The sequence below is a fragment of the Strigops habroptila genome, chromosome 5 (genome assembly GCF_004027225.2).
Source record: "Strigops habroptila isolate Jane chromosome 5, bStrHab1.2.pri, whole genome shotgun sequence".
Taxonomy (NCBI): Eukaryota; Metazoa; Chordata; class Aves; order Psittaciformes; family Psittacidae; genus Strigops; species Strigops habroptila.
The window spans coordinates 19,324,929-19,338,386 of NC_044281.2; the positions used below are offsets into that span (position 1 = coordinate 19,324,929).

At 38.8% G+C, this 13,458-nt stretch overlaps 1 protein-coding gene across 4 annotated transcripts in view; it reads right to left on the reverse strand.

Moving 5' to 3' along the window:
- The window catches only part of RAPGEF4 (Rap guanine nucleotide exchange factor 4), a 151,472-nt gene that overhangs the window by 49,588 nt on the left and 88,426 nt on the right, over nt 1-13,458 (reverse strand). For 2 of the 4 annotated variants that reach the window (XM_030485778.1, XM_030485780.1), the window contains 4 exons: nt 7,675-7,728; nt 7,270-7,376; nt 5,250-5,371; nt 3,533-3,716 (listed from right to left, as the gene is read on the reverse strand). In XM_030485778.1, the coding sequence (XP_030341638.1) occupies nt 3,533-3,716; nt 5,250-5,371; nt 7,270-7,376; nt 7,675-7,728 (467 nt within the window). The remainder of the gene's footprint in view (nt 1-3,532; nt 3,717-5,249; nt 5,372-7,269; nt 7,377-7,674; nt 7,729-13,458) is intronic. The other 2 variants (XM_030485779.1, XM_032919923.1) reach the window with 1 other exon arrangement.

Consider the following 13,458-nt stretch of genomic DNA (forward strand, 5'->3'; position numbering starts at 1 on the left):
AGCATGGAAGCTAGTTATGTAATCTTTGTACTTGCATCAGTGCTCCTTGATTAACTCCAGAAATACCATTTACCACATATAATACCCACAAATGTTAGTGAACTCATATGTGGAAAGATAATCTATGTTTCCTGTCTTAGGAGTAACACTTGGTTTATTAAATGCCATTGGCAGGAAACTCCACAAGGATTATGGAACTTAGTACACTCTTTATGAATAAATCCAATGTGGTTCTTACTACTAACAGCTGCGTGGAACATCTAAATAAAAAATTTTAAGAACAAGAGAATAAAAATATCTTGCTTAATTTTTAGAAGACCTTCAAGAAGTGATAGATTCTTAGCAATAATTAAATTGCTATTTTATTACATATATATTTCGAGCTGTTTACCATGTTTAGATTTGTTTTCACTTCCTCTCCCTAGCATCCTGTCAAGCTTACTTCTGCAAGTGACACTAAAGTCTGATTACTGATCGCACGTCGAATCAAACACTCTTTCTACTGAGAAAAAATATCTGCTGAGTGAAGTCACCAATATATAACAGATTTATTATTTCAGTCATACTGCTAACTTACTGTAAACCTAGACTCTAACTTACTGTAAACCTAGACTATTAAAAAAGAATATAATCCATAACATCATCTGAGTTAAATACTGTTGTCTGAGGAATATCATTCTCCCTTTAATCACTCCTGTTATTACTGTGTTTAGCTTTGTATTATAGCATCCTATTTAATTAGGGTTTACCATCAAGTTCGCTGTATCTGAACACCACTAAAATAAAATAAAAATAACTAGAAAAAATGTTTTCAGGATGTATTTTCATACTGAAGGACTGAAAAACTTGTATGGAATAGCTTTGTTAGTTCTACAATATTTTTTTCAGGGACTTGCTCAAGGTCTGCACCTGTGCTCCAGCCATTATAAGGAGCAGAGAGCTGTGTTTGCTACTTCACAAAAAGCTATTTTCACATTCAGTGTATGTGTTTCCAAAGAAAAAAAAGACACCCAATAGCAACAAGAGCCTGCCAAAAATTTCCCTGAGCTCTATTCTGTTTTTTAAACTATAGAACATTCTTTCATAGTTTGACAGTTAAAATGCTGCAGTTAATGTAATAAACAGAGAATTTTTTAAGTTGGCTGTCAAAACAAGTGACACTTTTTGCTAGAGATTTTCAGATTTTGAACAATAGAAAGTACCTTTCAAAGCAACAGCTTCATTATACAATCAAATTCTCAAAGTAATCTTCTCATCAAAGAATATTGTCTTATTTCTTTCAGGGTAATTATCTGAGTTCTGCAACCTCTCTGGAAATGGTGACTATTATAAAATGCAGCTGTGTTGGTTTGAAAATTGTGGGTCCTGCTCAGGTCAGGTGAAGCCCTGACAATTCCATGAACTTTTGGCAGCTTTAGCAGTGTCTAGTCAAAACTAGCAGGACTCTGAGGATTCATGGAGATTTTTACAGCTTTGATACAGCTTAGCCCAGGGTGGATTTTCAACTAACAAAATACATAACACATATAAACTGAATACTAGAACAGCAGTTAATATGGTGCCTGGCAGTACAAGCTTGCTTCCGTGAACAAAGGGCAGCAAAAATAAGCACTTTCAGGGACAGGGATAGGGAAAGATGTCAGATGGCTGTCAGTCTTGAGAAAACCTCTTTCCCCTCACTATGTTGCATGAAAAATCTCCTATGAATGTTCTTTCAGATGATGCTGTGCCAGTGATGATACAGAGGGGAGAGCAGTACTTTCCACAGCATCCTTCCAGCCTTTCAGCTCTCTGCAAGCAGTGTGGCTGATAATCAACATTGATCTTGTCAGGGTAAACTTAACACTAGCTGCTCTGAAAGTCAAGATGGAAAGCAAGTGTAGTAGGCAGCCAAAATCCATGATAACCTAAAAGGGCAATTCTCCAAGAGGCAACCTGCTCAGTCAGCCTGGAACAAAGGAGGTAGCACAGAGGTATAGGGTCACAGCACACATATCACTGCTCACAGTCTCCTAATGACCAGTGTCTGCCTGCTCATGGGTCCAAGAAGCTCTCTTTTGCTCCTCAGCAGAGAATGAACAAGACATCTCTGTGAGGAGAAAACACCACACTTTCCTAACATTGTAAGCGTTTATGGAAGCACCACGCTCCCAGTCTGGTTTGTCTGGGTATTTTGTGTGACACAGAGTGAGTGGTCCTTTGATTGTGTTTGACTAGACCTCTAATAAACAGGGGAAAGAGAATTTATACTTTTAAAACTATTGTTGCACAGCAGTGTTACTTATTTTTATAAGCACAAGTATCTGATGACAATTTTTGAAATTCAAAGCTCTTAGCATTGTGACTGTATAGTGACAGTTTTTGGAAAAGTGCCATCTAAATGCGCTTATGATCTAAACAGACAACACAGGGACAAGAATGAAGCATGGAAAGGATACAGATGGAAACAGAACAGGGCAAGAAATTGCGTTAAGTGGATTCAAAACATTTTTAGTATAAAAAATGTTCTCACACTGTAGGCAGGGTTCAGTCCTATCCCACAGCAAAGACAAACTTTCCCAGTGACCTCAAAGAAGCAGGATCCAGCTTTGTGTACTTATCCTTCTTGAACTGACCCTTAAAAGTAAGTCTTCAGTGAAGATGAGCTTAAGTAATTAATCATTCTCAGTGTGCTTAATTAGCAGTACAGTATGTCTTCAGTGGCCTCTAAATGCTACCTGCATAATGAAGAAGGTTGCCTTCAACAACTAAACCAAAGGGACAAACAGAATTTATACCGATTGCTTTGAAGTCACTATAAAGTTCCCTGTAAAAAAGGCCTTTGGCACAGTTTTCACTGCGACCAGAACGTATTGCAGAAAGACTGGTTAGCCAACCGATGAGAGAACATGATCTGATAGCTACAAAAAGGTTAGGCTGGCATCCTGTGTGGCCTAGGTACAGAAAGCATTTATTTTATTTTATTTTTCAATGTATTTATAACAATAAAAATGGATAAATAACCCCACAGAGCCACACTGCACTCCTTGCTAGCAAACTACAAGAGGCCAAATCCAGCCTATCTTAATTCAGTAGTTCTACCAAGGATGAATCTAATTAATGGCTGCCACTGACAACCGTAATTGAAAGGTACCTGCTATGCTGCCATCCTACCACTCTCCGTAAGTGAAAGCAGCATAGTTAATTGAAGGGCACGTCTACACAGGAAGTGTTAATGGATCAGGACTCTTCTATTACCTGCAACTTTCTTTTGGGGAGACTCAGAAATTAAATAAAAGCTCATAATGCAGCGTTTTCTTCAAGGTGAGTATAACGGCATTCCTGGCCTTTGATGGTTATTCTCAATACACAGTTGAACTTACAAGCATTAATAAGGACCGGAAATGACTAAAAATGGACTTAAAAACTTCAGAGGTGAGCAAACTGCCACTGAAGTGAAATAACTGGCCAAAGGACACCTGCTAATAAATGTAGAGTTGTCTTGTTTCACAAGGAAGGTGCGTGTATAAAATAAATTCATTAATCTCCTTACGGTTTTCTGAGAATCATCCTCATATGAGCATCTGGCCCAATCTGAGACAGAAGCAGCATAGTGTCTTGTAGCTCCTCATCACACTCCTTTTTCTCTTCCTCAGTTGGCAAAGGCGCATCTTCATGCTCATCATCCAAAAATCGATAAAATAAGTATTTGTCTTGAAAGTGGTGCTCCTGATCAACTGAAACAACATTATGTATCAAACACTAAGCTCTCCTCATGAAAGTTAACTTTGTAGAAATCTATGTAGCATCATACATGTCACAGATCTGCTAGTTAAGAAGGGAAAGAAAGCTACAGAGAAACTGCAAGAGTACGAAACACCTTCACTTCTCACATATGTCCAAATTACGTAGCTTGAAGGGTACACTTTTAGATTGTGTACTACAAATACTCTCCAAAAGTTTTCTGTGTATTGGTACTGTGGGTGTGTATACATACGTGTGTGTGTGCGCATGCGTGTGGGTTTTTTCTTATTGGATCTGGTTTTGTGCTTATTGTTTCAAACCATTTCATTTAAGCAAACAATTCACACTGGGGGACAGTTACATCATGAATTTCTAAGAGGTGTTCTATAGCATGAATGCCTCCCCCTGCATGTTTCAGACAGGGTTAAAAGGTAACAAAAGCGGCTGAACTCCTTCTGAGGCCCACGGCAGGGGGGTTGGAACTAGATGATCTTAAAGTCCTTTCCAACCCTAACTATTCTATGATTCTATGTACCAGAAATATACATCATCAAGATATAATCCCAGGGGCAAGTTTGCTGACCTCTGTTTTGGTGGAAGAACTTAATGGGAAGACTACCAAGAGAAGAATTCTAAAGAAAGGCTATGATATAGTGATGGACAAACCCTTGGTCTTCCAAGCACATCAGAGTGATGTGTTGGATACTGCGATGCAGCTTGAAACAGCTTGCCCCTGGATGTTCAAGGGAGTATTTGGCAGGAATTAAAGCTACAGCCTTTACTTTCCTACCCTTAAAGTAAGGAAACTGGGGAAACTGTCTTCTCAGTGTGGAGAATTCTCCCTGGGATATAGGAAGCACAACAGAGGATAAATGGAAGTGTACTGTAATAGAGCTGCTCTTCTGAATTTAATAAAACTATACATGCAAAGCTTTGAGTATGAATATTACTTTGGAAAGCTACCCTTTTGAGGGCTATAATATCTTGTTACTAAATAAATCCTGCCAAATGGAAACTGAAAGCAAATGTAAAATACAGTTAGAAAACTAGAAATCCCACATCTCTGCATTGGAGTATTTGAAGTGCTGAAATTTGGAACCATTCCAAAACCACTGAAAATCATTCCAAAATCATGGATCTGAGCAAGCACAAATGCCCACACGCACTTCCAAATGTTGCAAATCTTCAACGAAGATCAGTTTTGTATATGGTAATACATCTCTAGGGTTTGGCCTGAGTGATATCCAGCTCTTGCAATACAAGCACAAGCCAATGTACTCCTAAGTATAATTTAGAGTTATCGTTATATGTTGTTCATTTACATTTCATTATTCTCATAAGTTAAAAAGGTATACTGGTAGCGAGATTCATGTAATATTGTCTCTGCACTTGCACTTCCGAATGAACAGGCTGCTCTACAGCATATCTTTTGGGGTCATGATTCCTTTCTTTTTCATGAAAGAGATCTACAGAGGCACTGATGTCACACATTGCCCATGTTTTAGCGAAGATGCTGATTTTCTTACCATGGTTCAGAACACCTTCTTCCAGCAATACTTGCCACATGCCAACAGCCTGGGTTCGTAAATGGACACAAGGACTTTGCTGCATCATCCAGTCAACTAGTTCTGTCCCCACACAGCATTGCCTGAAGGACAAATAGATAGAAATGAAAAGAGAGCTAGCCAAGAGAGATCACACACAGTGTCTGCCAAGAACAGTGATACCTTAAAGTCTGTATAACCTTAGTCAAATCTCCCTACAGAAAACATGTCACCATCTATGCATACATGCTTGAAATACCAATGAAGGTGTTCAGTTTTGAGAGGATCACCTCAGCAGAACAAGTGTTTTTGAGAAATGCAAAGTTCAGAGGATCAGAGTGAGCCTGTGCCACCTGGTACAAAACCTGTTGCACCACTGCAACAACTTCCAACGCAGATTTCAAACAAAACCTCTGTACACCATCGGATAGCAAAAGCCTCAAGCTTTTCAGAATTCTGCATGAAAACAACAATTTAACACTGTAAAAGCTTTGCCAGTGAGAACAGCCTCCACAAATAGAGTATTATGAGGGTGTTCCTCCATTTGTAACCAAACTCTAGCTGCACTGTAGCTGGAGACACTGTTTTGCAGGTCTACAGTGTTTCTGAGGCTTTCTCATGCTAGGCGCTTATCACCTCACAGCTCCTGACTGACCCAGAGGCAGACAACAGCAGGCCTTAAGTTTTGGAGAATGCCCAAAGATGAGATAAAAACCAAGAAGCCATGTGGCCACTAAGTAAAATTCTTTATCATAACACTCCCTAGCTCAGCAGAACAGAAGCAAATAAGCAATGTGATCAAAAACTTACAAATCTGTAACTGATCACATGCAGAACAAAGAGGAAGCCAGCCAGGCCTTCTAGGCAGGTTCTTGTGGCTCCACTCTTCATGCATCACTTCCAGAGACCAAAGAAATACCTAATACTGAAATTACTGAAAATAAGCTCAAATAATGCTCTTTCAATTAAAATCCCATTTTGGTAACAAAATTTCCCCTCACCTGGGTGCAATCAAAATTTTAGCATTCCACATTTAAAAACCCCAAGGATAGAAACTAAGAGTTTTTCCCAGCTATGTGTACGATAAAAACTGCAGGTGCAGTTGTCTGGACCAGCACTGGTCTTTATTGATCATACATGCCCTTTTGTTCTTCTAGAACAATGAGCAATGTCATATTGTGATATATTCTCAAATCAACTCACAAGCTCCAAATACCTTGCATCATATTAAACATTTTTTGGGCTGAAATATGGAAAATCAATGCACTTATCTCAAAAGTGGATCAGCAACCTATTGATTTACTATTGAGAAAAGGACATAGTTGGAGATTTTAAAACAATTTTTATTTAAATATATTCTGAATAATGCATTAGGTATTTGATTTAAACATTAGACATTAAAACAAATTGATTGTTTCTTAAGCCAACAGTAGAAACAGCCTGACTCCTTGAAGATTCCTGTTCTGCAAGAGCAATTGTTATCCCACTTCAGCAAGACAGTGCTGCCACCAGCAGGAAGATAAGAAAGCCTGGCAATACACTGAAAAAAATAATTTTAAATAGAGCAGAAAATCTATCTAAGGAATGTTGCTCACCAGGTGAATTTTCAGAACTCCACAATGAGCAACACCGCTGCAGCAATCAGTACAGTAACATAATAGATTAATGAACTTTCCTATTATCTCTTACTGATAAAAGAAGAGAACAAAATCTACATTTTAACTTGATATTGCACAGAATACTCCAGCTAACTATGCAATTAACTTTGGAAGAGTTTATGTATGTGAATGCTCTGCTCACAATCACGGACTCAATTTCCAGTCAAATTACTTCAGAAAAGATTTACTAGGCCCATTAAAGACTGCATAACATCCAGACTCGAACAGCATCAAAGCATAATTTCAGACCTTTTGAGACCTGCAAGTATGGTAAGGCATAAATCACAAGTCAGAGGATGGCAGGCATAAAAATTCAGAGACCTCTATACAAACATCTCACACACCTGTAAGTCTTCAGATGGTATTTACGATCTCTTATCATGTGAGGGGCTCGGGACAGAATCGTATTCCGCAAAATCTTTCCAGCTCTGAGGATCTTTTCTGAAGGAACCTTGGTGATCATGGAGAAAAAAAAGGGACCAAAACACATGGATTTTAAACATTCTGCAATCTGTACACTGTCTTCTGCAAAACAAAATGCAAGTTCTCTTTTCCCTAAATTAAAAGCCCTTGCACAGATGCTTACTTTTGCAAAGCAATGTAGCATACATTCGGGATTTTAAGTCTCACAGATATATCACATCTAACAGAAAGCATCACTTTAGCCGATATGCATCACACTGTTGGAAATAGGAGTTATTTCTATTTGTCTAGCGGCCTGGCTCTATAGCACACCTATGTCCTATTACCTGTGTAATGGTTTTAGTAGAACGATGTGGGATGTGAGGTTCAATAAGAGGTGTCTGAAAAATAAAATGAAACGAAACATATTTTTAAAGGTTGAGCAGTAAAATAAAATAAAGGCTAAAATAAAAAACTGAATAAAGAAGCTGTAAAAACAAAGAATAACGTGTAAGCCCAAGCTCTGCCCAGGGAATGTGAGCAGAAAAGCTCTCTGAAGACATCCTAAAGACAAACTTGGTTTTTAATGCTCAGCAAATTAGAACAGTGACAATGACATGTGAAGATGAATAACAAATACATCTTACACTTTATAAATTACTAATGAAGTATGCAGTGGCCAAACACCACACCAGATCTAAGGCTACACAGGCATTGCTAGCTCTCAACCCACAGTGGGCACAAGAACATTCCACCACACATGGCTGCCTCCGCCATTCAGTCTCCTATCATGGAAACTCTTTCCTCTCTCAGCACCTTTTTCTATTCAGCTCTCTTCTACCTTACAGCATAGCACAAAAAAGAGGAATGAAGGAAGAGCTCTGCTCCCACTATCTGTCTTTTCTAAACTATCATCAGGCCTAGCTGGCAACCCTTTTGTAGCCTCTCTCTCAAACACAAGAGCATGCAGGCCACTCGCAGAGACCTGGGCAAGGACTTTCACAAAGGGGCTGGTGAAGAAAATATAAAAGAGTAAAGCAGGTGACCTGGTTCTGCAAAGTGAAGAGTGAAAGGGAAGATTACCAGGGCTCTACAAGAGAGAAGCAGAGAAGGGGATGAGAGAAATGGGAAAACAGGCAGGTAACGAATAGGTGAAAGGAGAGGGGAGACAGGAAGCACTTGGCACAACACAGAGGAAAAAAGAAAGCAGAGGGTCAAAGGACAGTAGAAATGGAGACAAGGAAGAACAAAACTGAACTTCAGCAGCCACCTCAGAGTGATGGGAAGTTGTTTTGCTTTGTAGGGACTGGTATTTAACAGCATGGACCAAATTTACTTCTAGTGTAAAATGCCAGGAGACATGAGGGCTGAATTTGGTGTTCTGCGCTTGCTGACAGGGCAGATCATGCCAAACACAGGGTGTCGCACAAGGGCAAGACCTTGCACCTCAGCCCACGGCAGCCACGGCTCCCTTACACCCGTACAGCAAAGGCAGGACAGCCAGGTTGGAAGTAAGGTGAAACACACGTCATGTACTGCTGGGTTGCCAGGTATCAGTTTTCTTAAGCTGGGTATCTGTTCATTAGCTCCCACAGGCTTTTAACAATATGTGACAAAGTCCTTGTAGTAATCAAATAGTGCCAGGAGCTACGAATGCACCAGGAAACGGTAGGTCAGCCAGAAAGAGGAAAATGAGGGAAGCACATGACAGAAATCAATAAAGATAAGATAAGCTTAACAGAGAAGCCTGTATATCAGAAACAACTCAAATGGGTTTTCATTTCTACTCATACCTCATAAGAAGTCTCTGAAAAGGCAAATCAATACAATTAAATTGGCATTCCTGATTTTTCTTATTAATAAGCCAACAATTTTTCCAAGACTCATTTAAGTTATAAACCTCTCTGTCCCACCAGAAAGGCAGTGTAACATCCCTTGATATTTCTTGGTTTCTGCAGCTGTGTGGAGCATACTTTAGACAGTCTATATTTGCAGTTAAAGCATGCTAAGAATAGCAAGAATCTTTTGAAAGGTGCCTCTAATGCAAACAAAACCATCGAATAACAGTTTCCAAGAGGTATATAAATAAACAAGGAAGTCAGTGATATCACTCTGAGTATTAATAATTTTTGCTTCCTTTTCTTTTAAAAGGAGTTCAAGTCCTCATCAAGTTCAATGAGACTGAAGGTAAATATACACTTATACGGTTGGCTAAATTGGCATTGAAGTCATTATGAAAATTATTTTTAAATTCCACATTCTTAAAAGATATTTTTTTACATCAATAAAGCACAATATATTCAACCCACCTTCCAGATTTTAACTCTAGTTAGGAATATACTTTAAAGGAGAGATAAAACGTGTAAGACTAAAAATATAAGAGACTTTTACAGCAATAGACTAGTGAAAATGAATGCACATTTTTGTCCTTTAGAGTTTCCATTAAGCTCCAACAAAAATGCATAAAACTAATAGGTGAAAAAATTGTCAATTAACCTCCATCCTAATCAAAACAGAATTTAGAAGAAATCTGATTCAACCCAAAAGTACAGAAAAAACCCAAGGTGAAAGCTAAGACACAGCACAAGAATATGCAGAAAGCAGCAGGAAAGCTGCTTGTTCACCTACATTTGATCCTGACCAATGCAGAAGGATCAGCTGCAAAGACAGAAGGTAACTTGGGTGAAGGTGATCATGAGTTGATCCAGTGTCAGAACTTCACAGGAGGAAGTAAGAACATCAAAGTAGAAACAATGGACTAGGAAGAAAAATTTCATTAAAGCCTGAATACTGATAGCTGAATTCCTGAAGCAGGTCATGGGAGAGCAAGTGTAAGGTAAAAGGAGTTAAAGAGAGCTGGTAAGTTACTTAAAGAAACAATACTAACCACACATACAATATATACTAGAGGAATGAAAAATATTCCAAAAGTTCACGAGTAGTAATACAAAGAAAATAGCAAGTGTTGATCTGCTGTTCAACAGAGGAAAATGTATTGACAGCTAATTCAAGAAGGCCAGAAACAGTTGATTTATTTTTTGTACCAGTGTTCATTAGAAACATCAGTGGCAGAGAGATAGCTAATATCCTAAGTAACAGAGTGACAGGAGTAAAATCTCAGCATGAAAAAAAAAGAAGGATGAGTATTAAATTAGCTATTAGTTAAATTAGCTATTTTCAGTTTGGCTGGGTTTGGAGAATTTCATGCAGGAACTTGAAGAGCTCGAAGAAACTTAAAGAGGCCTGTAGCCATCTCTGAATCATCAGCAGCCACCTCTGACACCTCATTGGGACTAAGGCAGGCAGCAAAAAACAAATATGGGAAAAGAAGGAGCTGAAAAAATAAAGACATATCAGCTTAACTTGTCTTCCTAGAAAAAGTCCATTTATAAGCACCTGGAAAAGAACAGGAAGATCAGTCACACATGATGTATATTAACAAAGAAAAAAATCATGCCACACTGACCTAATTTTTTTTTTCCATGACCAGGTTGCAACACTGATAGATTAGGGAAGAAAAAGTAGATTTGCAACCCTTTACTTTAGTAAGACTTTAGCACTGCCTCTTAAGATGTCCTCTTCTGCAAAGGGAAGAATAAATTCTTACAAAATAGGTGCAAAGCCAGTTGGAAAAGTACATTTTTAAAGCAATTATCAGTGAAGCAAAGTCAAACTGGCATTAATGCCAGAGGTCTGCTCTGAGCAGCATTCTCAAGAACACATCCCATCTGATAACGTTAAATATTAACACAGGATGAAGTAGGACGTACACTGATTCTGCAGGAGATTTCAGGATGGGAGGGACTGCGCATACACTGGAGAGTGAGTTTAAAAGTTGATACAGTTTGGACATTGGTCTGAAAAAAATAATGCTGTTATGCAACACAGATAGTTCTGACTACTGTTCTGAAGCAGGCAGAATCAGCTATATGAAGACAAGGTAGGGAACTAGTGTCCTAGCACAGTTACACTGAAAAAGAAGGTTTATAATAGATATTAAACAGAACTGAGTAAGCAATGCCATACTTGTGTGAAAGCAACAAATACTGTACTGGGATGTAATAACAGATCAGATACATAACGCAGCTCTGCTTTAGTCATCCTAGATGAGACCTAAGCTAAAGCACTGTATCCCACTTCAAGAGCATCCAAACCAACAGGAGAGCAACAAGAATAATCAGAAAGCACAACACAAATAATCAAAGTTGTTCAGCTAAGGAAAAGGCAAGTCTTAGGAGAAGTGTGATTAAAAAGTCTTCAGATTTAAAAGGCCTTTGAAAAGAAGAAAGAAGTGACCTAGTCCATCGGTGCAGAGTTCAGGAAGAAAAGGGTCTAAATTGGGGTAAGAAAAATTCAGGCTAGGCATCGGTGAAGCTTTTCTAATGGTGTGGACAGTGAATACTGGCACAGATTGCCAGGGAGGAGTGGTTCATCCATCTCCGCAGGCTTGGGAAGATATGTTAAGGTATCTGGCAGGAGCGACGCAGCTACAGTGAATTGTGCATGTGGCTCAGGGATGAATTAGATGCTTTCCGGAAGTACTTTTTAGCCTCACTATATGGCACTGTGCAATTTTCGATGACACCTCTACATGTCCAAAATTAGTTCAACCACAAGGTGGTGCTTAAAGAGATGTACAGCAATAACAACCCCCCAGAGCTGCAAGCCCAGATGAGAAAGCAAGGCAGTCACTCCTACTGAGGAACAATGTCCTTGCCATCCAAAAGTCCTGCCCAGCCAAGAGTCTCCTCAAAGTTACAACCTTTCAAAGCTACTGCAGTGAACTCTGGCTGCACTAGCGATGAGCTGAAATACAATAAATGGACAAGGCTTGGGCTGAATTTGCTATAGAAAGGCAAGTCATGCTTCAAAGGCAGAGAAATATAACATCAGCTAGTTAATAGGAGACACAGTGTTCCAGCAAGAACTTACCGTCAGATAAAAAATGGATTATGTAAGGGATCGTATTTTAGGATAATAGTCACGACTTGGCTAAAGACCAAGAAATGTTTTGTAAGTCTTTACAAGCTTGGATCGCCCATTAGGGGATACTCAGAAAGCACTTAGGAAAAAAGAAGTAGCTCTCCCTACAAAACAGCAGAGAGTGCGCAAAGTGTTTAATTACCTTCCTAATACATTCTGGTATCTTTGAAGAATTAATGTGACTAAAGTACATACATGTTGCACGGAGCTCTATGACTGAAGCTACTTGATGATCACATTTTTCAGGACATCTGGATAAAGGAAAAGTTATCATGTGAAGAGCTCCAATATGCAAGCCAAGTTTACAAATTATTAACCATCTCCTGGCCACAGCAGTGACAAGGGTACTTGCTCTTAGTTTTCCTTCAGTGTGAGATAAAGCAACACAGCAGTACCATCTTGAGCTTTAGCTACTTCATGCCCTTTTCCAACCAGTGCACACCCACGGTTTACTATGATCTGCTGATTCCCCCTGTAGGGGATAAGGTGCATATGGGTCTGGAAGGTAGAGAAGGGAAAGCTGCAGGTGTTTGGTAGGGGGAAGCAGAAAATGATAATGAGAAACTGCGACAAAATGGCTTTCAGCGTTAACACTGTCAAAATCCATATCTGTACATTCATGGAATCACATTTGGGCCATTCAAACAAACCCTTCATGAAGCCAATCACAAAACTCCCTATTTGAACTCGGGTGAAGCAGGGAAAGTAACAATTTTAGCCTCCATTCCTTTGAAGATTCAAATATTTATGCATGAGAACAATGCCATAGATTTAAATAGGACTATTCATGTATATAATTTTATGCACACATTTAATCTCTGGAGAAATAGGTCTTAGATTTCAAACTATATGGCAAGGGCTGCCTTTATTTCTGTGTTTCTTACATCACTGAGCAAGCCATATGCAAACAGATAAATACTATAATGAACAACGATAACAGAGACCTAATATGAGGTCTGTATTTCTCAAGTTATTTGAATCAGTTAAATAAAAAATAAGAACATCTTTTTAAAAAATACATTTTTCTATCCCCCTTGTTAAATAACTGCAAAGGGATGTTTCTTCTGAGCCTTTACATGCGAACGAATGCTTTAGATCTACAGAATCAAATTATAGAGGGGACCTAACTTACTACTCTCAAATGTTAG